Genomic DNA, 17558 nt, shown 5'->3' on the forward strand with positions numbered 1-17558 from the left:
AGATACATTTATTACCAACCTGAGAGTTCATCCGCTGGTCATTCGACATGACGAATGACTTCTGAAGTCTTAATTCAGCTCAAGACGCTGTAGATTCCCGTCGGTAACACTTTCGGTCCGCTAGTAAAACGTAGTTCTATTAATCTGCGCTTGAACCGGAACCGGATGTAAGTTCCAAAAAACTGAATTGTAGAACTGAAACTGAATGGTGAGAAGTGAACTGAAATTATTCGAGAGCTGAATTTTTAAAGGATAAAATCAGTTTCAAAGCAAATAATTCAATTTCAAAATATAAAATTCAATTTCAATTTAGTGATGATCATTTTCAAACCATAAATTAATTTCAAATTAGACTAATTCAAATTCAGTTTTTAAAAGCATTTATTCAAGTTACAATTCAGATTCATCCGAGCAATTCAAATTCAAATTTAACTTATTCAATTCAGTTTCTGATGGCACAGATTTCTGCCCATACTATTTTTCTGTGTTACACAATGATTTCTAAGAAATAGTGACTTACTAGAATTTAAAATAGGCTTCTATAAAAGCTATTGATTTTTGTTTGAATTTCACTCTCCTCTCGAGTTGCCATAAATACAATAATAATTGAAACAGAATAAAACTAACACTGAAATGAATAAAAACAAAACATTTTTGAACAATAAAAACTAAACTGAAATTAACAAAGCTACTTTGCAAACGAACTGAAACTAAACTCATTAAAAAACAAAAATTAAAAACAAAATCTAACTAGAAAGCACAATCCGATATTACGTATCGGAATCGGTCCGATACTGACGTAAATTACTGGATCGGATATCGGAGGGAAATAAAAAATGTAATCCGATCCATTAAATATCAAAAAAGCACCTCAAAAAACTTGCGACGTGACATAACTCGGCTCATAACCGTAGTCGGAGCAGTGTGCTCACGTGATAGAGCGGCTGTGTGTATTTGTAGCCCGCTCCAATCTGGCATTTCATCTCAGAGGAAGTGATCCCAGGAGAAGTAAAGCAAGTGTGTAAGTTCATCTCTGAATGTTTGCAAAGCATTCCTGCGTTAAGCTTAACAACCAATATATGGAGCGACTGCTCTTCTCTCTCTCTCCTGTTCTTACTTCAATCATGAAACTGATCAATGATCAGCTGATCGGCTCTGTCGAGTCCGTCTCTCTTGTTTGTTTTCGTCCCACTTTGCCCAGAAAGAGAAACCAGCGAGGACTGAACAACAGCAGCACGTTTAAGCTTGATCAAGCTGTTGTTAGAATTTATTTAATATTACTTTCTACACCAGGATCCTTTTCTACTAGCTGACGGCTGGTAACTGTGCAGGGGCGGATCTAGCAAAGTTTAGCCAGGGGGGCCGATAGGGCATGAACAGGGAAAAGGGGCACAAAGACATACTTTTCTTTCTTATTCTCATTTAAAATGTCTAGCTTTTAATAAATAATTATCTGAATCTTACACCCAAAGTTTTAATCTGATGTAAAATGTATAGAAGTCCATTACTGTATATAGTAACTGTTAAGTCTAATATACCCTAGTAAGCTATAGTACTTTTTCCTTTGGGAAGGTACCATCTGTGCAGTCTGCAATTCTGTTGAAGAAAGATGTTGAATCTATTTAATTATTCTTGAAAAATAATTTTTACTTATTTTTTTCTCACACTGCATCAAATTAAAGTTGATTAGACGATTAAGCATCATGAGGTGGAGTGGGTGGTTCCCTATTTTTTTTTTTTTTTTTTGCTGGGAGTTTAACCCTATTACGTTAGGTTGCTTACTCTTTAAAATACCAGAATAGGAAGGATGGAGTAGGTTTAAGTTTATTAATTGATCAGTGTTGCTGAACTATGAAATATTTTGGGTGCAGTGTATTTTTTGCATACAGGTATAACAGAATAGCTTTAGTGTTTGTTGTTGTTTGTTTTTTTAACTTGAGTATGAACTTATACAAAAAGCAGCAAGATATAAAAAAAAACAGTTTTATTGATTAAAAAACACACTATATTGGATTCATATCGGTATCGGCAGATATCCAGATTTATGATATCGGTATCGGTATCGGACATAAAAAAGTGGTATGTGCCATCTCTAGTACTAACCCAAGCTGAGAAAAGTTGCCAGCTGACTTGGCAAGTTTGGTCATTGACCTGGCATAGGCCTCCTCAATAGTACTCCTAGAAGAGAGCAAGAACAAGAAATTAAACACAACACCACAATATATAAGCATGACTTTAAATAAACTGTTCAAATAACCATGAGTTTATACTGTTATGTCAACAATGTCAAAATAACAATTATTCTTCTCAAAACTAGAGGATAGTGTTGTAGAGTATGATAAAGTTTTTCCAATTCACTTGCAACTAGGCTGCAGCTCAAACGGGACACGTCGCTAAGAATCTGCACATCCAGGCCAGAAACACCCACTTAGAACTTGCAGCATAAATGTTTGACCACATGCACCGTGTGTGGGCAAATAAATGTGGTTTGGCCTGGGATTTGGTCATAAACCTCATGCGGAAGATGACAGAGTATGAAAGCTAGTGTTTGAACTGCATGCTTCTCTCAATTTCCCTTTTTATTCCTGTATTCTGTAACAAAGTGACAGTAGTGGGGAAAAAAAACTGCAGCGGTGTTGTAGTGAAAGCGTGAATTTTTCATTTGTGTCTCCCGAACGAGGTCAGCCAGGGGGAAGCAGGTCAAATGTGCACATAGGCAAATGCACACACCCAGCCTAGGCACACGCGCACACACATAATCACGCACAGGATATTGTGACACTGTCTGCAGCACGGTGGAGATGCCTGCACTTCTTCTTCTGCATCTTTCGATAGCCTGGGTTGGGAATTCGTTTTTTAAACTTTATCAAGTTATAAATGGTCCCAAGCATATCTACAGCCTTTACATTAACCCTAAGGAAGTTTGTGTTGTACTTCTGAATATTTAAAGTCTGTGCTTACACATTGTGGACGCATACAAGTTTGACAACCATTACTATTACTGGACAGCTCCTCCACCACATTAGACCTCAGAATACCTTTTAACTTCTTATTCAACGACATACAACGTCAACGTCAATGGATTTTTAAAAGTGACTGTTGGTTGATTTTAAGTCCTTCAAATGAAAATGTAGAGCATAAATTGTTAAAACAATGTGTCATACATTTGTGAATAAGTCTACAGTGTTTGACGCTTATTGTGTGACACACATGACAGGGAAGTGAATTTAAATTTAAAGACACTTTCTTTTCCATATTTGATATCCATTCTCTCATGGTGAATAACTATAAGCTTAATAATTGATCATTTTTACGTTAACAAGGGTGCTTTTTGTTTCTCGCTTTACTTCCTCTTCTGCTGAAAATGAGAAACGGACTCCACGCCGTCTCTTTCTCCTTTCCCTCGTTCAGTTTTTTAAGCTCAAACAAACTTGAAAATAGGCACCATATTCAAGCACTGGGACCTAACAGCTGCTAGTAATGGACTGGTAGTATTTTTGAGAGCCAAAATGTGGCTCACTCTCATTACTCCACGTGAAGTTTAATGAGCAGACACTGTTGTGTGGTGTGTGTGTGGTGTGTGTGTGTCCCTTTAAGATTTCATTAACTGACAGACACACAGTGCACATAGCTGCTTTCCCCAGCAGAGGAAGCCATAGTGCAGATTTGGAAACACTCTGTGAAATGTAAAAGACCAAGCTGACTATGAAGCTGGCACAAAGCAGCATAACCACACAGTAAGTAAAACACTAACTGACCTTCTGTCTCCTCCATGAATAATGCATTGATTAGTTTTAGTATACTAAAGAATAGCACAGCTGCAGAGTAGGAGGAGTGTTAATATTTAAGCAAAGTCAAAAATCTGAAAGATTATTTATTATGTTTATTACAGGTCTTTGTTGTAAATGAGACATTGAGTCTCAATGGGACTAGCTGTATAAATAAAGGTTAAATAAATAAAAACATCAAAGTGTGACTGGATGCTTTAAAAAGTGCAGGTGAGCGTCACAATTGTTGGAACAGCTTGTGGCAAGAAATATGAAGGTGGTGGTTTTCCTATCAGTAAACCTGCCACCAAAGAAATAAGAATAATAAAAAGATGTGGAATTATTGGAAAAATAAACATGTTAAATGACTGTGCTGAGTAAATAATTACTTAATTGTTGTTGAATATGACTAGTAGCATGATTGTTTTAGAGATATTTGGAAATGTTTCTACTGTGAAACTTTTTGATTAAAATAATCATGAAGTGGGAATCTGACCACGACGGCGCAAATTCTATTTTTATCCTTCAATAAAGTAATCTGATCAACTCAAAGCGAGTTGAGTGCATTCCTCAACAACAGGAGGAGCAGACAGTGGAATCCACAGCTAAATTCCAGAGCCAGCTCATCCGTCATGTGGCAGGTTACAGACTCACACCTCTTCCCACAAAGAACTGAGTCATCGTGGAGGTGGTAAAGGATGTGCAAGTTTACAGCAATATGGACAAATGAAACAGTTGGCAAGAATTAAATCATTTTCAAATGATAGTCATATAGATGGCTTTTTGTGAGGTTTCACCGTCACTGGTTTATTTTTCTTATTTGCTTTCGCCAACCAAAAAACTCACTGAACTTAATCACTCAATCGATTATGACATATGAAGACCTAATAGATATTTCTGTATGATTAGTCGAAGCCCTTTAACACCCCAGTGTGGTTCAAGGTTACAGTGTGTAAAAAACTTGCAAATTCAACATGGATATTCATGGAAGTGTCAGCAAAGAATCTGGGTGTTATTATACGCACAGTATGAGGAACTGGACGTGCAGGTTATAGCCTTAGAAAGACTTTTAAATACCAAAAAACCACATGGACAGGAAAGACATGTATTGAAGAGCTAGACAGAGTGCAACCAGTTAATTAGTAATGTGTTCAGTGTGTTAGATTAACCATATTGTGCCCTTGATGCGTACCAGAACACTGTGTCTTACCTTTCTCTGATGAAGTCTGTCAGCTCCTTAGTGGAAATTTGGCCATGCTTCATGTTATGGTAGAGCACATCAAAACCATTATTTTTTTCCCCCTGTTTGGCAGACAGAAACAAAAAAAACGTGGAAGTTGATGCTCAGTCACTGCAAAAACCATTAAGTGTAGCAACACAAAGTCTGCTATTGATTACACATTACCGTTAAGGCTTTTTCTAGCAGCAGCATTCTCATTTTTTGCATAGCTTCTATCTGCATCTGCAGTAAACTCTGGTCGACCATATTCATCTTGGCCATGTTTAAGAGAAACAACACTTAGAAATGAGCAAATCAACAGAAGACTGGTCGAAGGCTAAAACCTACAATGAAAGACACACCTGAACAGCTTTCTGTGCTGCTGTAACCATGCCACTGGGCAACAGTGTCCAGTTGCACTTTAAAAATGCAAAGACATTCTAAATAATTCATCTAGATGAAAAACAGCAGTTTTGTTTTAACAAGAATTAGTGTCTTCTAGGGGTAGCGGAACAATCGATAACCCATAACGTTGTGATATTTTGTATCAATACAGGAACACACCAAATATCTACATTTTACTGAATAAAATTAAATCTTATGAACAAGAGGGCCCCTCTCATACAACACCATCCTGAGACAACATTAGTCAGCAAACTTACATTAAATTAGCTCAAACAAAGAACCGTCCAACACTGGACACACTTAGCTTGACAAAGCTACCTCATAACTGGCTCAGTTACATGAGTAAGAATAGGATGGTTGTCCAAAACTTGAGGGTGTTGCACACTCATTACCACTTCTGATTGCTAAATGATTGAAAAGGTTGCTTAATAAGAGGCAACCTTTCGCAGTCTGACTTGGACTGGATGCAATCACTCTCAAAGAGATTGCCAAATGTCTGCAAATAATTGTTATCTACTTTATAAATGTAGTCAAGATTGCCAACATGTTGCCATTGGTCTGAATAAGTCTTTGTCAATGAGCACAACTTGACTCAAGTGGCTGCCAGCTGGTTGTATTCTGGTTACATTCCTACAGAACAGGAAGGTTGCTGAGTGCAACTGTAATAGTAGATTTTCTGTCTATGCAGACAGCAACAAATATCTTTTTTTTTTAACTACCGGTATTTATCACAGCTAAATGCTGTATTATCAAAAAACCAATTGCATTTAATTATCAAATTGACTCATTTAATTCCAATTGAAATGATATAAGACTTCATCAGGGTTCATCTAATGCCAACAGGTTTTATTGACAATCTCATTTTGCAACAAAAAAATAACTTAAGTGAGATAACTTTAACTTATTGTATAAAACAGATACTGACAGAGTTTAACACACATCACAACACATCTTGAATCTTGAATAATTTGCAGTTGAGGAAAAATCACAACATATGTTCACAATATTGGATCGCCAGGTGTCTGTTTATTCCTACCTCTATTTTCTGTATAATTCCTAAACCACTGAAATTACAGATAACAACTGTCAACACACATCACACCGCATGTGTACGGGCGGTTATATTTATAGAACATTTTGCAGGAATAGAAAAGTTCAGTCTTTGATCAAATGTAAACTATGTTCGCATTGCCACTTCTATTGCACTTATGGAATTAAAATATGCCCGGAAAAAAGGTGCTGTAAAACATTAGGATGTCACAGAGAAGATGAACCTAACTTACTGTGTCTAATTCTCCCAAAAGCATAAAAAGTAAACAAATAAATAAGAATTCACGACATAAAAATGTTTAGTGAGGTCACACTACAATTCTTTATCTTCATATACAACTATATGAGTCTTAAGTTTTTGTTGTCTGAAATAACTCGTCTAAAAGGGCATCCACACAGGAAGTGATGCGCTCATTGCATATTATTTTGCGGCTCATGGCTGGTCACTAGCTGACCTTCCAGGCTCCGATTGTCTGGACAACCTTCACCCTATCAAATGTCAATTGTCTGGGACTTGCGTCAATTGCTCACACTAAAGTTGAATAAAGTTTAAACATGGGACTTGTCCTAGTTATTAATTTCACTAACTTTTGGTCACACCTTCAGTGTCTCTGAAATTACTGTTCGTACTGTTTCCACTTTAGTGTACAAATACAAATGCCTTCTGAAATAGGATCAGGAAAACATGCATTAAAATACCACCTTATACAGTGTGAAGCACATGAGAAAGCTGCATTTTGTAGCTTACTGGCTGCAAATCTTACATGGATTTGTTCACGCAGCTGCTAGAGGATATTTTAAAAATGGGGCCTGGGACAAGCTAGACTCTATAGCTGAACTTGATCTTTGACCAACAAAGTCGAGCCAGTTCATCCCTGAGTTAAAATGAATGATTGTGGCACATGAGGCCCCTCCAGGTGATGCTGAGATATTACATTCATGAGAATAGGATGAACAACCTGGAAACATAATGCCTTTGGCCAAAGCAGCTGTGAGTGACTGGGGTAAAATAAAAAGATTGAACTTGTACTATAATGGCTGTAGTGTATGTATGTCTGTTTCCTATCCCCTCCAAGACACGTTAATCAATCTGGATAAAAACTGATATATCAACTACCCAGGTAGCAGTATTATCAACATATATATATCTTTTGGTAATTATTTTTATAACCCTAAAATCCTTACAAATTACATATATTATGTGCAGTAGCTGATCTCAAAACAAACAACGACATTAAATGTACACTACATGTGCAGTATTGTCGACAATACTTGTACATTTCTGTTTGTAAATATAGTTTGCTAAATTTTAGTGCAGTGGCACTTTAGGGTAACTGGAATGTGTGAAATTTACGAGCAACTGGGACAGTTAGTTAGAGGTTAACACCAGATCAGCCAAGGCTTGTTACACATTACAAAACCATTTGAAACACAACACTGACTACAAAACCTAGCTTTGATTGTACAAGAAAATGTGTGGCTCTTTGAAGCTAATACAATTAGTTAACGACTAAAGAGGGGGAGATTGAAGTGAATTGGACAGCCTGAGAGCGATTCCAGTAGAGAGCATTACAACCTTACAACCCTTTGTGGCAACAGGGACAAAGAGGACTGAACTGAGCTGCTGCACACAGTTCATATATCAGCTCATGATATCTGCATTAGGAGTGTAGATTTTATATGTTTATAAAACTGCTGTTGTCTGACATGACTTATTTCACATTGGCTTGTGTTAACTAGTTTATAGGAAACGACAATGACGTGTTTTTGCAGCTTCACAGCAAAAGAAAGCTGCACGGGACAGCCATGGCCAATGTCTTACATATGCTTGAGCAAACCGAGAAATGAAATATTAAACACTAGAACTGATAGAAAAGTTGGCTTGTTTAGACCACTGCAAAGGCAGCATAATCAATCAATCAATAATCCATCTGATGCCATCAGATGTGGCGGAATAAAACCGATTATGATGGGTTTGTGTTTGCATGACTGGTCTTTGGAAAATAGATCTGGTCCCGATTTCTAACCCTGTGCAGGGGTTGCAAATCTATGGCTACAGATGCATAAACAAGAATATGATATGAAAATAAACTATTTCTAGCATTTTAATTTGTTTTGGTTGTTGTTATTGTGGTTTGCAGGTCTGAGTACTTACTGCTATATGCAGCTAAAGAAAAAAAATGAAGACCTGCTCCTACTGACTTGGACTTCAATCAAAATGAAATTCAAACTAGCCAATGTCTTTATTTCTTTTATCTTTCCCAATTTAAAAGCTATTAGGCCGCTTTTATTTATTATCAAATGAGTCTACTTTTTATTTGATTAAAACATGCGGAGGACAGATTTTTCCTCGACTTCACATTTGGTCCACGTGCCAAAAGATTTTAGTTTTTCACTCCTATTAGCAATGTTGCCATGCTAATTTATACTTAATAGGACATGTCATTCTGTATGATGCTTAAATTTGTTTTAGGGTGTCACAAGCAGTTCTTTGGTCAAAAATTTCTATTAAAAGTGAGTCTTTTGACCCCTACTCTAAAGCAATAGCTTTCCGACACTGGTAATAACCTTCTTTAACATATTTAAGCTAAACTTGGGCATACAAATGTGAAAACAGCGTAAAGATAGATCTTTAAATGGTAAATGGCCTGCATTTGTATAGCGCTTTTCTAGTCCCTAAGGACCCCAAAGCGCTTCACACTACATTCAGTCATTCACCCATTCACACACACATTCACACACTTTAGGACAAAGTTGAATAATTTCACCCCCCCCCCCCTAGCCACATAGACAAAGAAGATAAAGATCCAGACTAGAGAATGTCATCAGATTTATTTTCGATTTAAAAATATCCTCTTTTTCCAGCTTTACTTCCTCATTGGCCTTCTTGATTGCTTCAGCTCAGGAGGACACATGCCTTACTAGAAGCCTCAAAAGATGTCAAAGGAAAATCAATAACGGTAACATGACTAAGAAGACTTTATTGGCACATTTGTTGTGATATTTTGGGAAATGAAATGTAAAAGCGATAAATGCTGATAAACCCGCAGTTGGTGATGAAACTGCTGTCTGATGTCACATACAAATAAGAAAAGTTTAACTAAAATGCATGTCACAATATGGGAAGACTCCAGTTCACCAGAGTTCACCATCAGTCTTGTATTAATCTGCAGTCCAGCTTAGTTTCCCCTCGAGCCGAGGCCATCGCAGATATTTCCTAGTTCCTGAAGCAATCCACTGTCAGCAGTTTAGCCTAAAGGCTAAAGCATTAACTAACGGCTTTAGTTTTCTTTTTCCACATATTTTCAGGAAGTTTATGTCAAGAAGCTCCAAAAATAACTATATACAAATAAAATACACACTAAAAGGAAAGCGTTGTTCTCCAGGTCACAGCTCACTGGCCAACATTTACCCCAGTGAGCAGACCACTGAAGTGTGCTTCCTACTGTAACAAGAAAACAGCTAAAAAAAAAAGTTTAGCTGTTACCCCACTTAACAGCAATCATGACATGCAAACTACTGCATGCATTAGATGTCAAAGATAGAAGAAGCACAGTTTATGAGACCACATGTTACGCAACACTTTAAAACACAAACTAAGAGAGAGATTTAACAACTGGCCAATCGTACTACAAAACAGGGAAGTGACGAAAGTAAGTGAAAACACAGAGCAGAAAGGCAACAGGAAGTGAGCCCATTCTGTTCAGCTCCTGTGTTCAACTGGTACCTGATATCAATGAATACAAAAGAAAAAGAAACACGGGAAACAGCTAAGGGCGTTTTTTTTCTTCACAATTGCTAAGGCTGGAATCAATTTCTAAAGCAGTAAAGAGAAATGTAAAAATACATATAGATATATAAATAATATGTACATTTTAGATAAATATATAATATAAGTGATACCAGAGTGACGCAGTTTTTTTTTTACACTCATGTCTGTGATGTAATCAATGAAAACACTGTTTGTTTAATATTCCAACCACACATTAAATGTGCCCACCCCAACTGGACGATAACCTACTGAGAATTTAGCATACGTCAACTGTGGTTTGTTTGACAAACAGTACAGACGAGCTGAGACAGCTTCCTATGAACTGACCAAATTCATTAAAAAAGGGAAGAGAACAAGCTGTGTCAGCTGGTTGTACCATAATTACAGAAACAGGTGCTAGAATGAGAAAATCGTGATACACTACACTGCACAGACTAGGGGGAACTAAAGAAAAAGTTGTATGCTTTAGGCCAAAAAAATAGGTAATACTAGTTTCACCCATGAGGGGAAAGAAAAGAGAACTATTAAAGCCGGAATTAAATCTAAAGTCAGTGGAAATGAGCCAGATGGCTGATGGAACAACTGCCCAAGGAGAGAATAATTATACAAACATTGGTGACAAACATTGGTGACTAATGGTTCTGTGACACCTTTCCTGCACAACATTTTAAGCTTTTATTTTGAAACACCAGTTTATCTTTATTTGGGGTTACTGTCTGTGAAATCATATAAAATTTTATCTCACTCAGAAGTGGGCTGCTTTAAATATTTTTGACTTCTCATAGAGCAAACAGCCAAATTGATTTTCATATTTATCATTAATTGCTTATAAAATTCAGTTTTTGTTTTAGCCACCACTTATATCTTTATATTCTGATTCCAGTCAACCAGACTTTGTCATTTTTTGGTCTTCAGTGGTTCAAACTGTTGAGCAACAGTTTGAACGTTTTTCTTTAGACAGTGGCCGTTTTCATTCATTTTCACTTCAGGTTTTGTAACTGACACCTTTCAGAGAAATTTTCTGTTTGCTTGGTAAGTCACTTTACACTGACCTATGAATTGTTCAATGATAAAAAGGCACCTAACTCAAAGGGATGAACTAATGTTGTTATATACACATGTAACAGACAACTTAGCAAATAACCCATTTTAATTTAATCTTTAGGCACTTTGGCTCTAGCAGCCTGTCCCAAAAACAGATATTCTATTTCTTTACTTGAATCTATGAAAAATGCCAAAGCTCACACAGTTTGACAGACAGAAAAAAGCATTTTGTATCAATAAGCTAATTCCCAAAGAGGCTTTAGCTAAGAACAGCAGAAGAAGTGGCAGGCAGATGAACAATATGTCAAAGTCCTGTTCTTAAGAGTTTGTCCAGTTTTCCCAGTGTCCCAGTGTTGGACTGGTATTGTGAATACAAAAAAGTACCATCAGCTTTTGTCCCACCAAGCAATACTACCTGGAAAGTGTCTGATTGGCAACAGCTTCATTTTTCAACATGGGAATGATCCCAAACACAATATCAATGGAGTAAAAGTATACCTGGATAGAAGAATACACAATGGAACACAATCAGTCATGGACTGGCCTCCCCAAAGCCCGGACCTTAACATTGTTGAAGCAGTGTAGGATCTTAACAGAGAACAAAATAAAAAGCACCCAACATTCAAAGAAGAGCTTCAAGAAGTCCAGAAAACAATTCCTGAAGATCACTTAAAGAAAGTACCAGAAAGCATGAGTGCACACTGTGTTTAAAAATAAAGGTGTTCATACCAAATATTGTCTTAGAACTGCACAAACTTTTTTTTTTTTGCTTTATAAACTATAATCGCCTTTATGTTTGCAGATATTTCAAAAAAATCACTGCACATATTTCCACCGTTCTAGCAAAATATAAAGAAATAAGAGGTGGCACAAGACTTTTGCAATTTAAAGTGATGTAAATTATGAAAGTAAAGAAGAATGGTCAATAAAGAAAAAAAACTGTCATTACATAGAGTGAAAGAAACTCTTTGCATATTATAACAGTTTATGTACTAGACAGAGTACATGGCTTTCTCACCAGAAAAACAATCTATTTGTTAAGTCAGTAAGAACATATCTTTGAAAACCATGCTTTATATTTACAGCAATTCAATACTGAGCACTGAACACAAAAAGAAACTGACATCTTTAATCTTAACTACCACCTTAAAAAGGAAAGATAAACCAAACCGCAGTGCTATGGTTTATCATGCAACATCTGCTGCACAGAGATGGACAGGAATTCATTCTCCTGCAGTCAGACTACAATGCAAGGTTCAATATCCTTTATGTAGGGAATCAAGTGGTTGTTGCCTATTGTTGTTTATCATGCTGCATATTGTTATACTATACCTTCCAAACTGCAAAAGAACGCTAAAAAAAAACTAAGCCTGGGAGCAAATGAATGCTTACATTATTTCAGACTATTTTTATTTGTAAGTTTGTCTGCCTCAGTAAACACTGATGTTTGTGTGCAATGCTTTTTCAGTTAAACAACATATATGTAGGACATATAATAAATGTGCTTGAGTAAAAAATTACAATTTAAAAATTTCTAATGTGCTGAATGTGTGAAATTGGGAGTATGGGCAAAAGAATTATAGCACATAGGTGCCGAGTGTGTAAATCTATGGTATGCAAGCAGGAAAGTGGTACAGTGTAGCAGTTTACCTAAGCTCTAGGGGAAACCTAGGAAAAAACTTCATAGGTTTCCCATGCTTGTTATTACAGCACTGATGTTGTGCTTTAGGAAGGGGGAAACAATACACAGGATTAGAAGTGTCTCAGCTGACACGACTTCTCAGGTGTGTGCTCAGGTGAGAGCAGTGGAAAGAATTGCACGCTGTCCCTGAGGAATTTAGACAGAGCCAAACAACACAGTGTCTCTCCAACGCAGACTGTAAACGGTGGCCCCGTACAGCCTATAGAGCACACAGCCATGAGCTGCGCAGACGGCGCCTTGACATCAGAGTGTCTGGCCTCAGTCATGTGACCAGAGAGGTCTGGGAGCGGTGCACTGAGCTATCACAGCTCATCACAGACAACACACACAGCTTTAGTATGCGGTATGCACACAGAGGCTGGGCTTTGTTTGTGGTAGATACAAACGAAAACTTGACCATTACTTAACTTGTTAGGGATGATAACGCCAAAACGGGTTGGTCTAATGCAACTAAAACCGACTCGTTTAAATATAAAGGGAAGAATGAACAACAAACAGCAAGAGGCAGGATGTTTGTTTCACACAAAAACCATAATTAGTGTAATGTTTTCACTCTCTGGTAATCTTAGAAAATTGCTACTGATTCTCAAGGCTGTTGGGTTGAACCACCATTCAATCCAGTTACAAAACCTCAACAAGCCCTTCCTCTGAAGGCAGAGCCATGCTGGTTTGATTTCAGAGACAGCTGAAGAAAATTAGGTAGGCAAAAGGATGTGTGTCACTCCTGTCCACCTCTTTATTAGCGTCACTCTTTGCCGTGTCAGTGGGACACTGCGTGTGAAGTGTGGGACAATATATAAGACAACATATTGGCTGTCTCTATACTGCCTAGTCAGTGCTAGTGCTCTGTTGAGACTCCATGTTAAACATAAGGTCATCATAGTTTTGCTACAACAATCCAATGACTCAGGCATTTCAGCACATAGGCCACATCTTGCACTTTTGCGCCAGAACTTCCATCGAGAAACCAAACTCTTGCTTAGATTTCGTACAGAGAGAGAAAAAGGAAATGAAACAAAGCCTGCAAATAAATCCAAGGAGTAGAAATGTTACAGCTGGTGACCAGTCCAGTGCTGCAACTATGACAGATAAACAGCACTGCCTGAATTCCTAAAGAACTTGTATATTCAGCTGAGGAGGTCCATTTTGTATAGATGACAAAAAAGGGAAAAAAAAACCCAATGAAAACATCGAAAAAAAGTGAAAGAGCATGGGATGTGAATGGGGAAAGCCTCTCTGCTTAGCAATATAACAAACAAACTGAAAAACTCAATACGTCTGATAAAGATGATGATGATTTGTAGTCAAGTCAAAAGGGAAATGGATGCATCTCCTCCCAGTGCCAAGTATGTGCGCTCATGTGTGTCCTGCATGTTAAACACACAGCTGATCGCGACCATCACTGGATTCTCTTGTGGCTCACAGCAGGGCACAAAGGGCAGATTGAAGAGTCAGGAGTGTCTCTGATTGCTCCTCTTTTTGCCATTTAGATATTGATGAACTCTCATTTAGAAACAAAAAAGGCGTTAGTGGGTAACAGCAGTGTTATTGGTAATTACTTCAAGCACTTAGCTTAATGTAGTTTTCCACAAATATTCATTACAGCCCCTTTATAAGCCCTGGATCACCTCCAGATTTCAACTAAGGCTAAAACTTAAGGATGTGTTTGTCCACCTTAAAGAAGACAAGAACAGATTCTGATTGGTTGTTTCAAGCTGAGAGTCCTGTTGTATTATATATAAATGAGTAACAGATTTTTTAAAAAAAAAAAAAAAAAAAGAAAGGGGGAAGTTACAACAGTTAGGTACAAATTTACCCATGGGTTTTATTCAAAACTATGTCGCTGTAAGAATTTGTAACATTTTAGCTATGACGCATAACCAATACTTGCCGTAGTGTTATAGTGCAATACATGCACCGTCTTGACATGGAGGAGTAGCCCTAATAAGGCCAATACTGTTCGAGTTTCACTTCTAATGGCACTATCTTTGTGACTTCAGTGTAGTGCAACAAGTAGTAACGGTAGACTTCTACTTTCCCACCTGCTTTGACACAGCCACGTCAAATTATTATCGGGAGAGAAATGACCTTTAGGCAGTACGCAGAAAGCGCTGAGCTCAGCTTAACACAGCCAGTGCTCTGCGGCACCAGCTGTACGAAATAAAGTATCGCTATTTAGGTTGGTATTGAGGCTTTAAAATCTATTCTAACTTACTAACATCTGGTATCTCACTGAAACTTTGTCACGGAAGAAAATGACGCGTACGACCAACGGCTATGACTGACAGCCGAGGCGTCCAATAGCATTCAGGGAACTGACCATATACGTTCCAAGCGATCCTGACCGAGCCAATTGACAGAAAACAGGGGTGGACGCTTCGACGTTTCAAGTTAGATTGGTTCACAGAGGCCCAAACCCCGGGGTAGCAAAATATTTGCCGAAGGAAATTAGTGGTGGCCGCGGGGTTGCTGACCAGGACACTGCGACTTCAGAGGGAACTAAGCTTGTGAGCCAGACGACTTCCTCTGCAAAACGAATAACACTTGATTCCTGATTGGCATGAACATGATAAGGAGGGAACATAGCATGATAATAGCACCGGTGTAAACACCGTGAATAAAAAAGCACCACCTACCCAGAAATTCTCTAGGAAGTACGGCGTTATCATCTTGCTTTATTACTCTTCGCCACAACTCTTCAGTTTGTTGTAATGCAACTTTTGAAGCGTATATCATCCACCGTCCTCCCCCCGTTTCTCTTGTATCTGCCTTTCCCCGTTTTCCTCCTCTCCCCTTTCTTCTCCTCCCCACCTACAGACTCCACCTCCACCCGGCGTCTCTCCCCTATGGTTTATTCCCGTAGAAATGTAGACGTTCAGTGGGTGAAACAGCGCTATCAATGGCGAAGAGAGACACTACAGTCGCCGGGTGAAATGCTGCCTTCACATGCTTTACGAAAATTCCCCACATAGAAGGCCGAGATTGACTAAAATACACATAAACCATTACGCAGCTATGTGAAAATAATAGTATATAAAAATAAATAGTAAGATATTATTAGCTATATCACTGTTTGTTTTAGTTAGCATTTATGAATTCAGCATCTACAGATATGTCTCCCTGTTTAATAAATCTATGTGCCGATTTGTTGTGCACTAGTGGGTAAAGATTATTCATACCCGTTTAAACGTCCTTTTCCAGTGGGGTTGTTTATTCAACACACGTTCTACCAATATTGCAAAAGCAAATACTCTTGTTACAGTTGTGGTTTATTTAAAGCATAAGAAAAGGTCTTCCAACACCAAGTCTATGAATAAGCCTTTACATTTATTTAAACTGATTTATAGATTTAGCAGTATGTCACTTTTCAAGGTTTTGCAACTAATCATCTGTTGGGCAACAAGCATCTAGGTTTTGGAATAAATTGTCTTTCCACGTTAGACAGTTACATTGTTAATTTTTAAATCTTGTCTTAAACACCTGTATACTGCCTGGCCTTCGACCCAGTGTGAGACATTGATCTTACTTGTTTTTATTGTACGATAGTTGTTTTTGTAAATGATTGCTTTCACTCTACTTATTCACTTTTGTGTACAACCACTTTACATCTGCTGTGGCTGTTTTAAAGTGCTTTATAAATAAATAAATAAATATTGTATTTAAAGGCCCATTTACAGTCGGCACAGTGGACAGAGTCTGCTATTTGTGTAATTCCAATTTCACAAAGCCTGATAAAGTACCAGTGACATTGCAAAAAAAAGACTTGGAGAAAATACATGATAAAGGCCCACAATAATGTAAACAATTTATTGGAACAATGTACAGATTCAAGCTATGGTAACCAGTCACACCCACTATATCATCTTACAAATATTACAAAATTACTACAGTACAATATAGAGTCTTTGCATGATCCAAAATATTTGGTGGCCCCAAAAGTATTACTTATTTTTAAAATTCAGCAGCTTATAAAAAAAAAAAAGAAAGAAAGAAAAAAGAAGAAAAATCAAAACATGTCTATGAGAATGATGTTTTCACTTTCATTAGCAAAAGGATGAAGGCAGATAATCTAATCAAGTTTAAAGGCTAATTAAACTGTAGACTACTAGAGCTCCTTGACTAGACATTCCTTAATATTGATGGGTGCTTTATAAAATACAAATTTTTCAATAAAGCTTCATAAAGTCAAACCTATATTTGCAGAGTTGTCAACATATGCAATTGCTTTTAAATCAGCTTTCACCTGCATCTCTACATACAGTGTACTGTACTTCTATTGCAAAACCCCAGCAAAAATCCTCAAAGTATTTGCATTAAAGGCATTGTGCAGAGATTACACCATTTACCTAAGCCTGATAACAATCACGTTTGACAATAAGGATGTAGAAGTAGGAATCGTTCCTACTTCCTGGTTTCCAACTGTAATCCCACTGTTCAGCTAGCAGTGTTGTATGTATTAATGCTAATGTGAAATAACACCCACTGATGATGGGTGGCTTTTTAAACCAATCTTTCTTGTTTGAAGAGATGTGGAAAGGTGGAGACATGAGGAAATCGATTAAAAAAACAAAAAAACCAAATAGAAACACACACACACAC

At 37.5% G+C, this 17558-nt stretch overlaps 1 protein-coding gene across 7 annotated transcripts in view; it reads right to left on the bottom strand.

Moving 5' to 3' along the window:
* The window catches only part of fcho2 (FCH and mu domain containing endocytic adaptor 2), a 50512-nt gene extending 34721 nt beyond the window's left edge, over nucleotides 1-15791 (bottom strand). For 3 of the 7 annotated variants that reach the window (XM_042223240.1, XM_042223241.1, XM_042223242.1), the window contains exons 1-3: nucleotides 15596-15790; nucleotides 4978-5069; nucleotides 2104-2178 (exon numbers count right to left, since the gene is read on the bottom strand). In XM_042223240.1, the coding sequence (XP_042079174.1) occupies nucleotides 2104-2178; nucleotides 4978-5069; nucleotides 15596-15628 (200 nt within the window). In that variant the 5' untranslated portion in view covers nucleotides 15629-15790. Of the gene's footprint in view, nucleotides 1-2103; nucleotides 2179-4977; nucleotides 5070-15595 lie in introns of all 7 variants that reach the window. The other 4 variants (XM_042223239.1, XM_042223243.1, XM_042223244.1 and 1 more) reach the window with 4 other exon arrangements.
* Between the last annotated feature and the right edge of the window lie 1767 nt (nucleotides 15792-17558).

The sequence above is a fragment of the Haplochromis burtoni genome, unplaced genomic scaffold (assembly GCF_018398535.1).
Source record: "Haplochromis burtoni strain Fernald_Lab_line unplaced genomic scaffold, NCSU_Asbu1 Contig_107, whole genome shotgun sequence".
NCBI lineage: Eukaryota > Metazoa > Chordata > Actinopteri > Cichliformes > Cichlidae > Haplochromis > Haplochromis burtoni.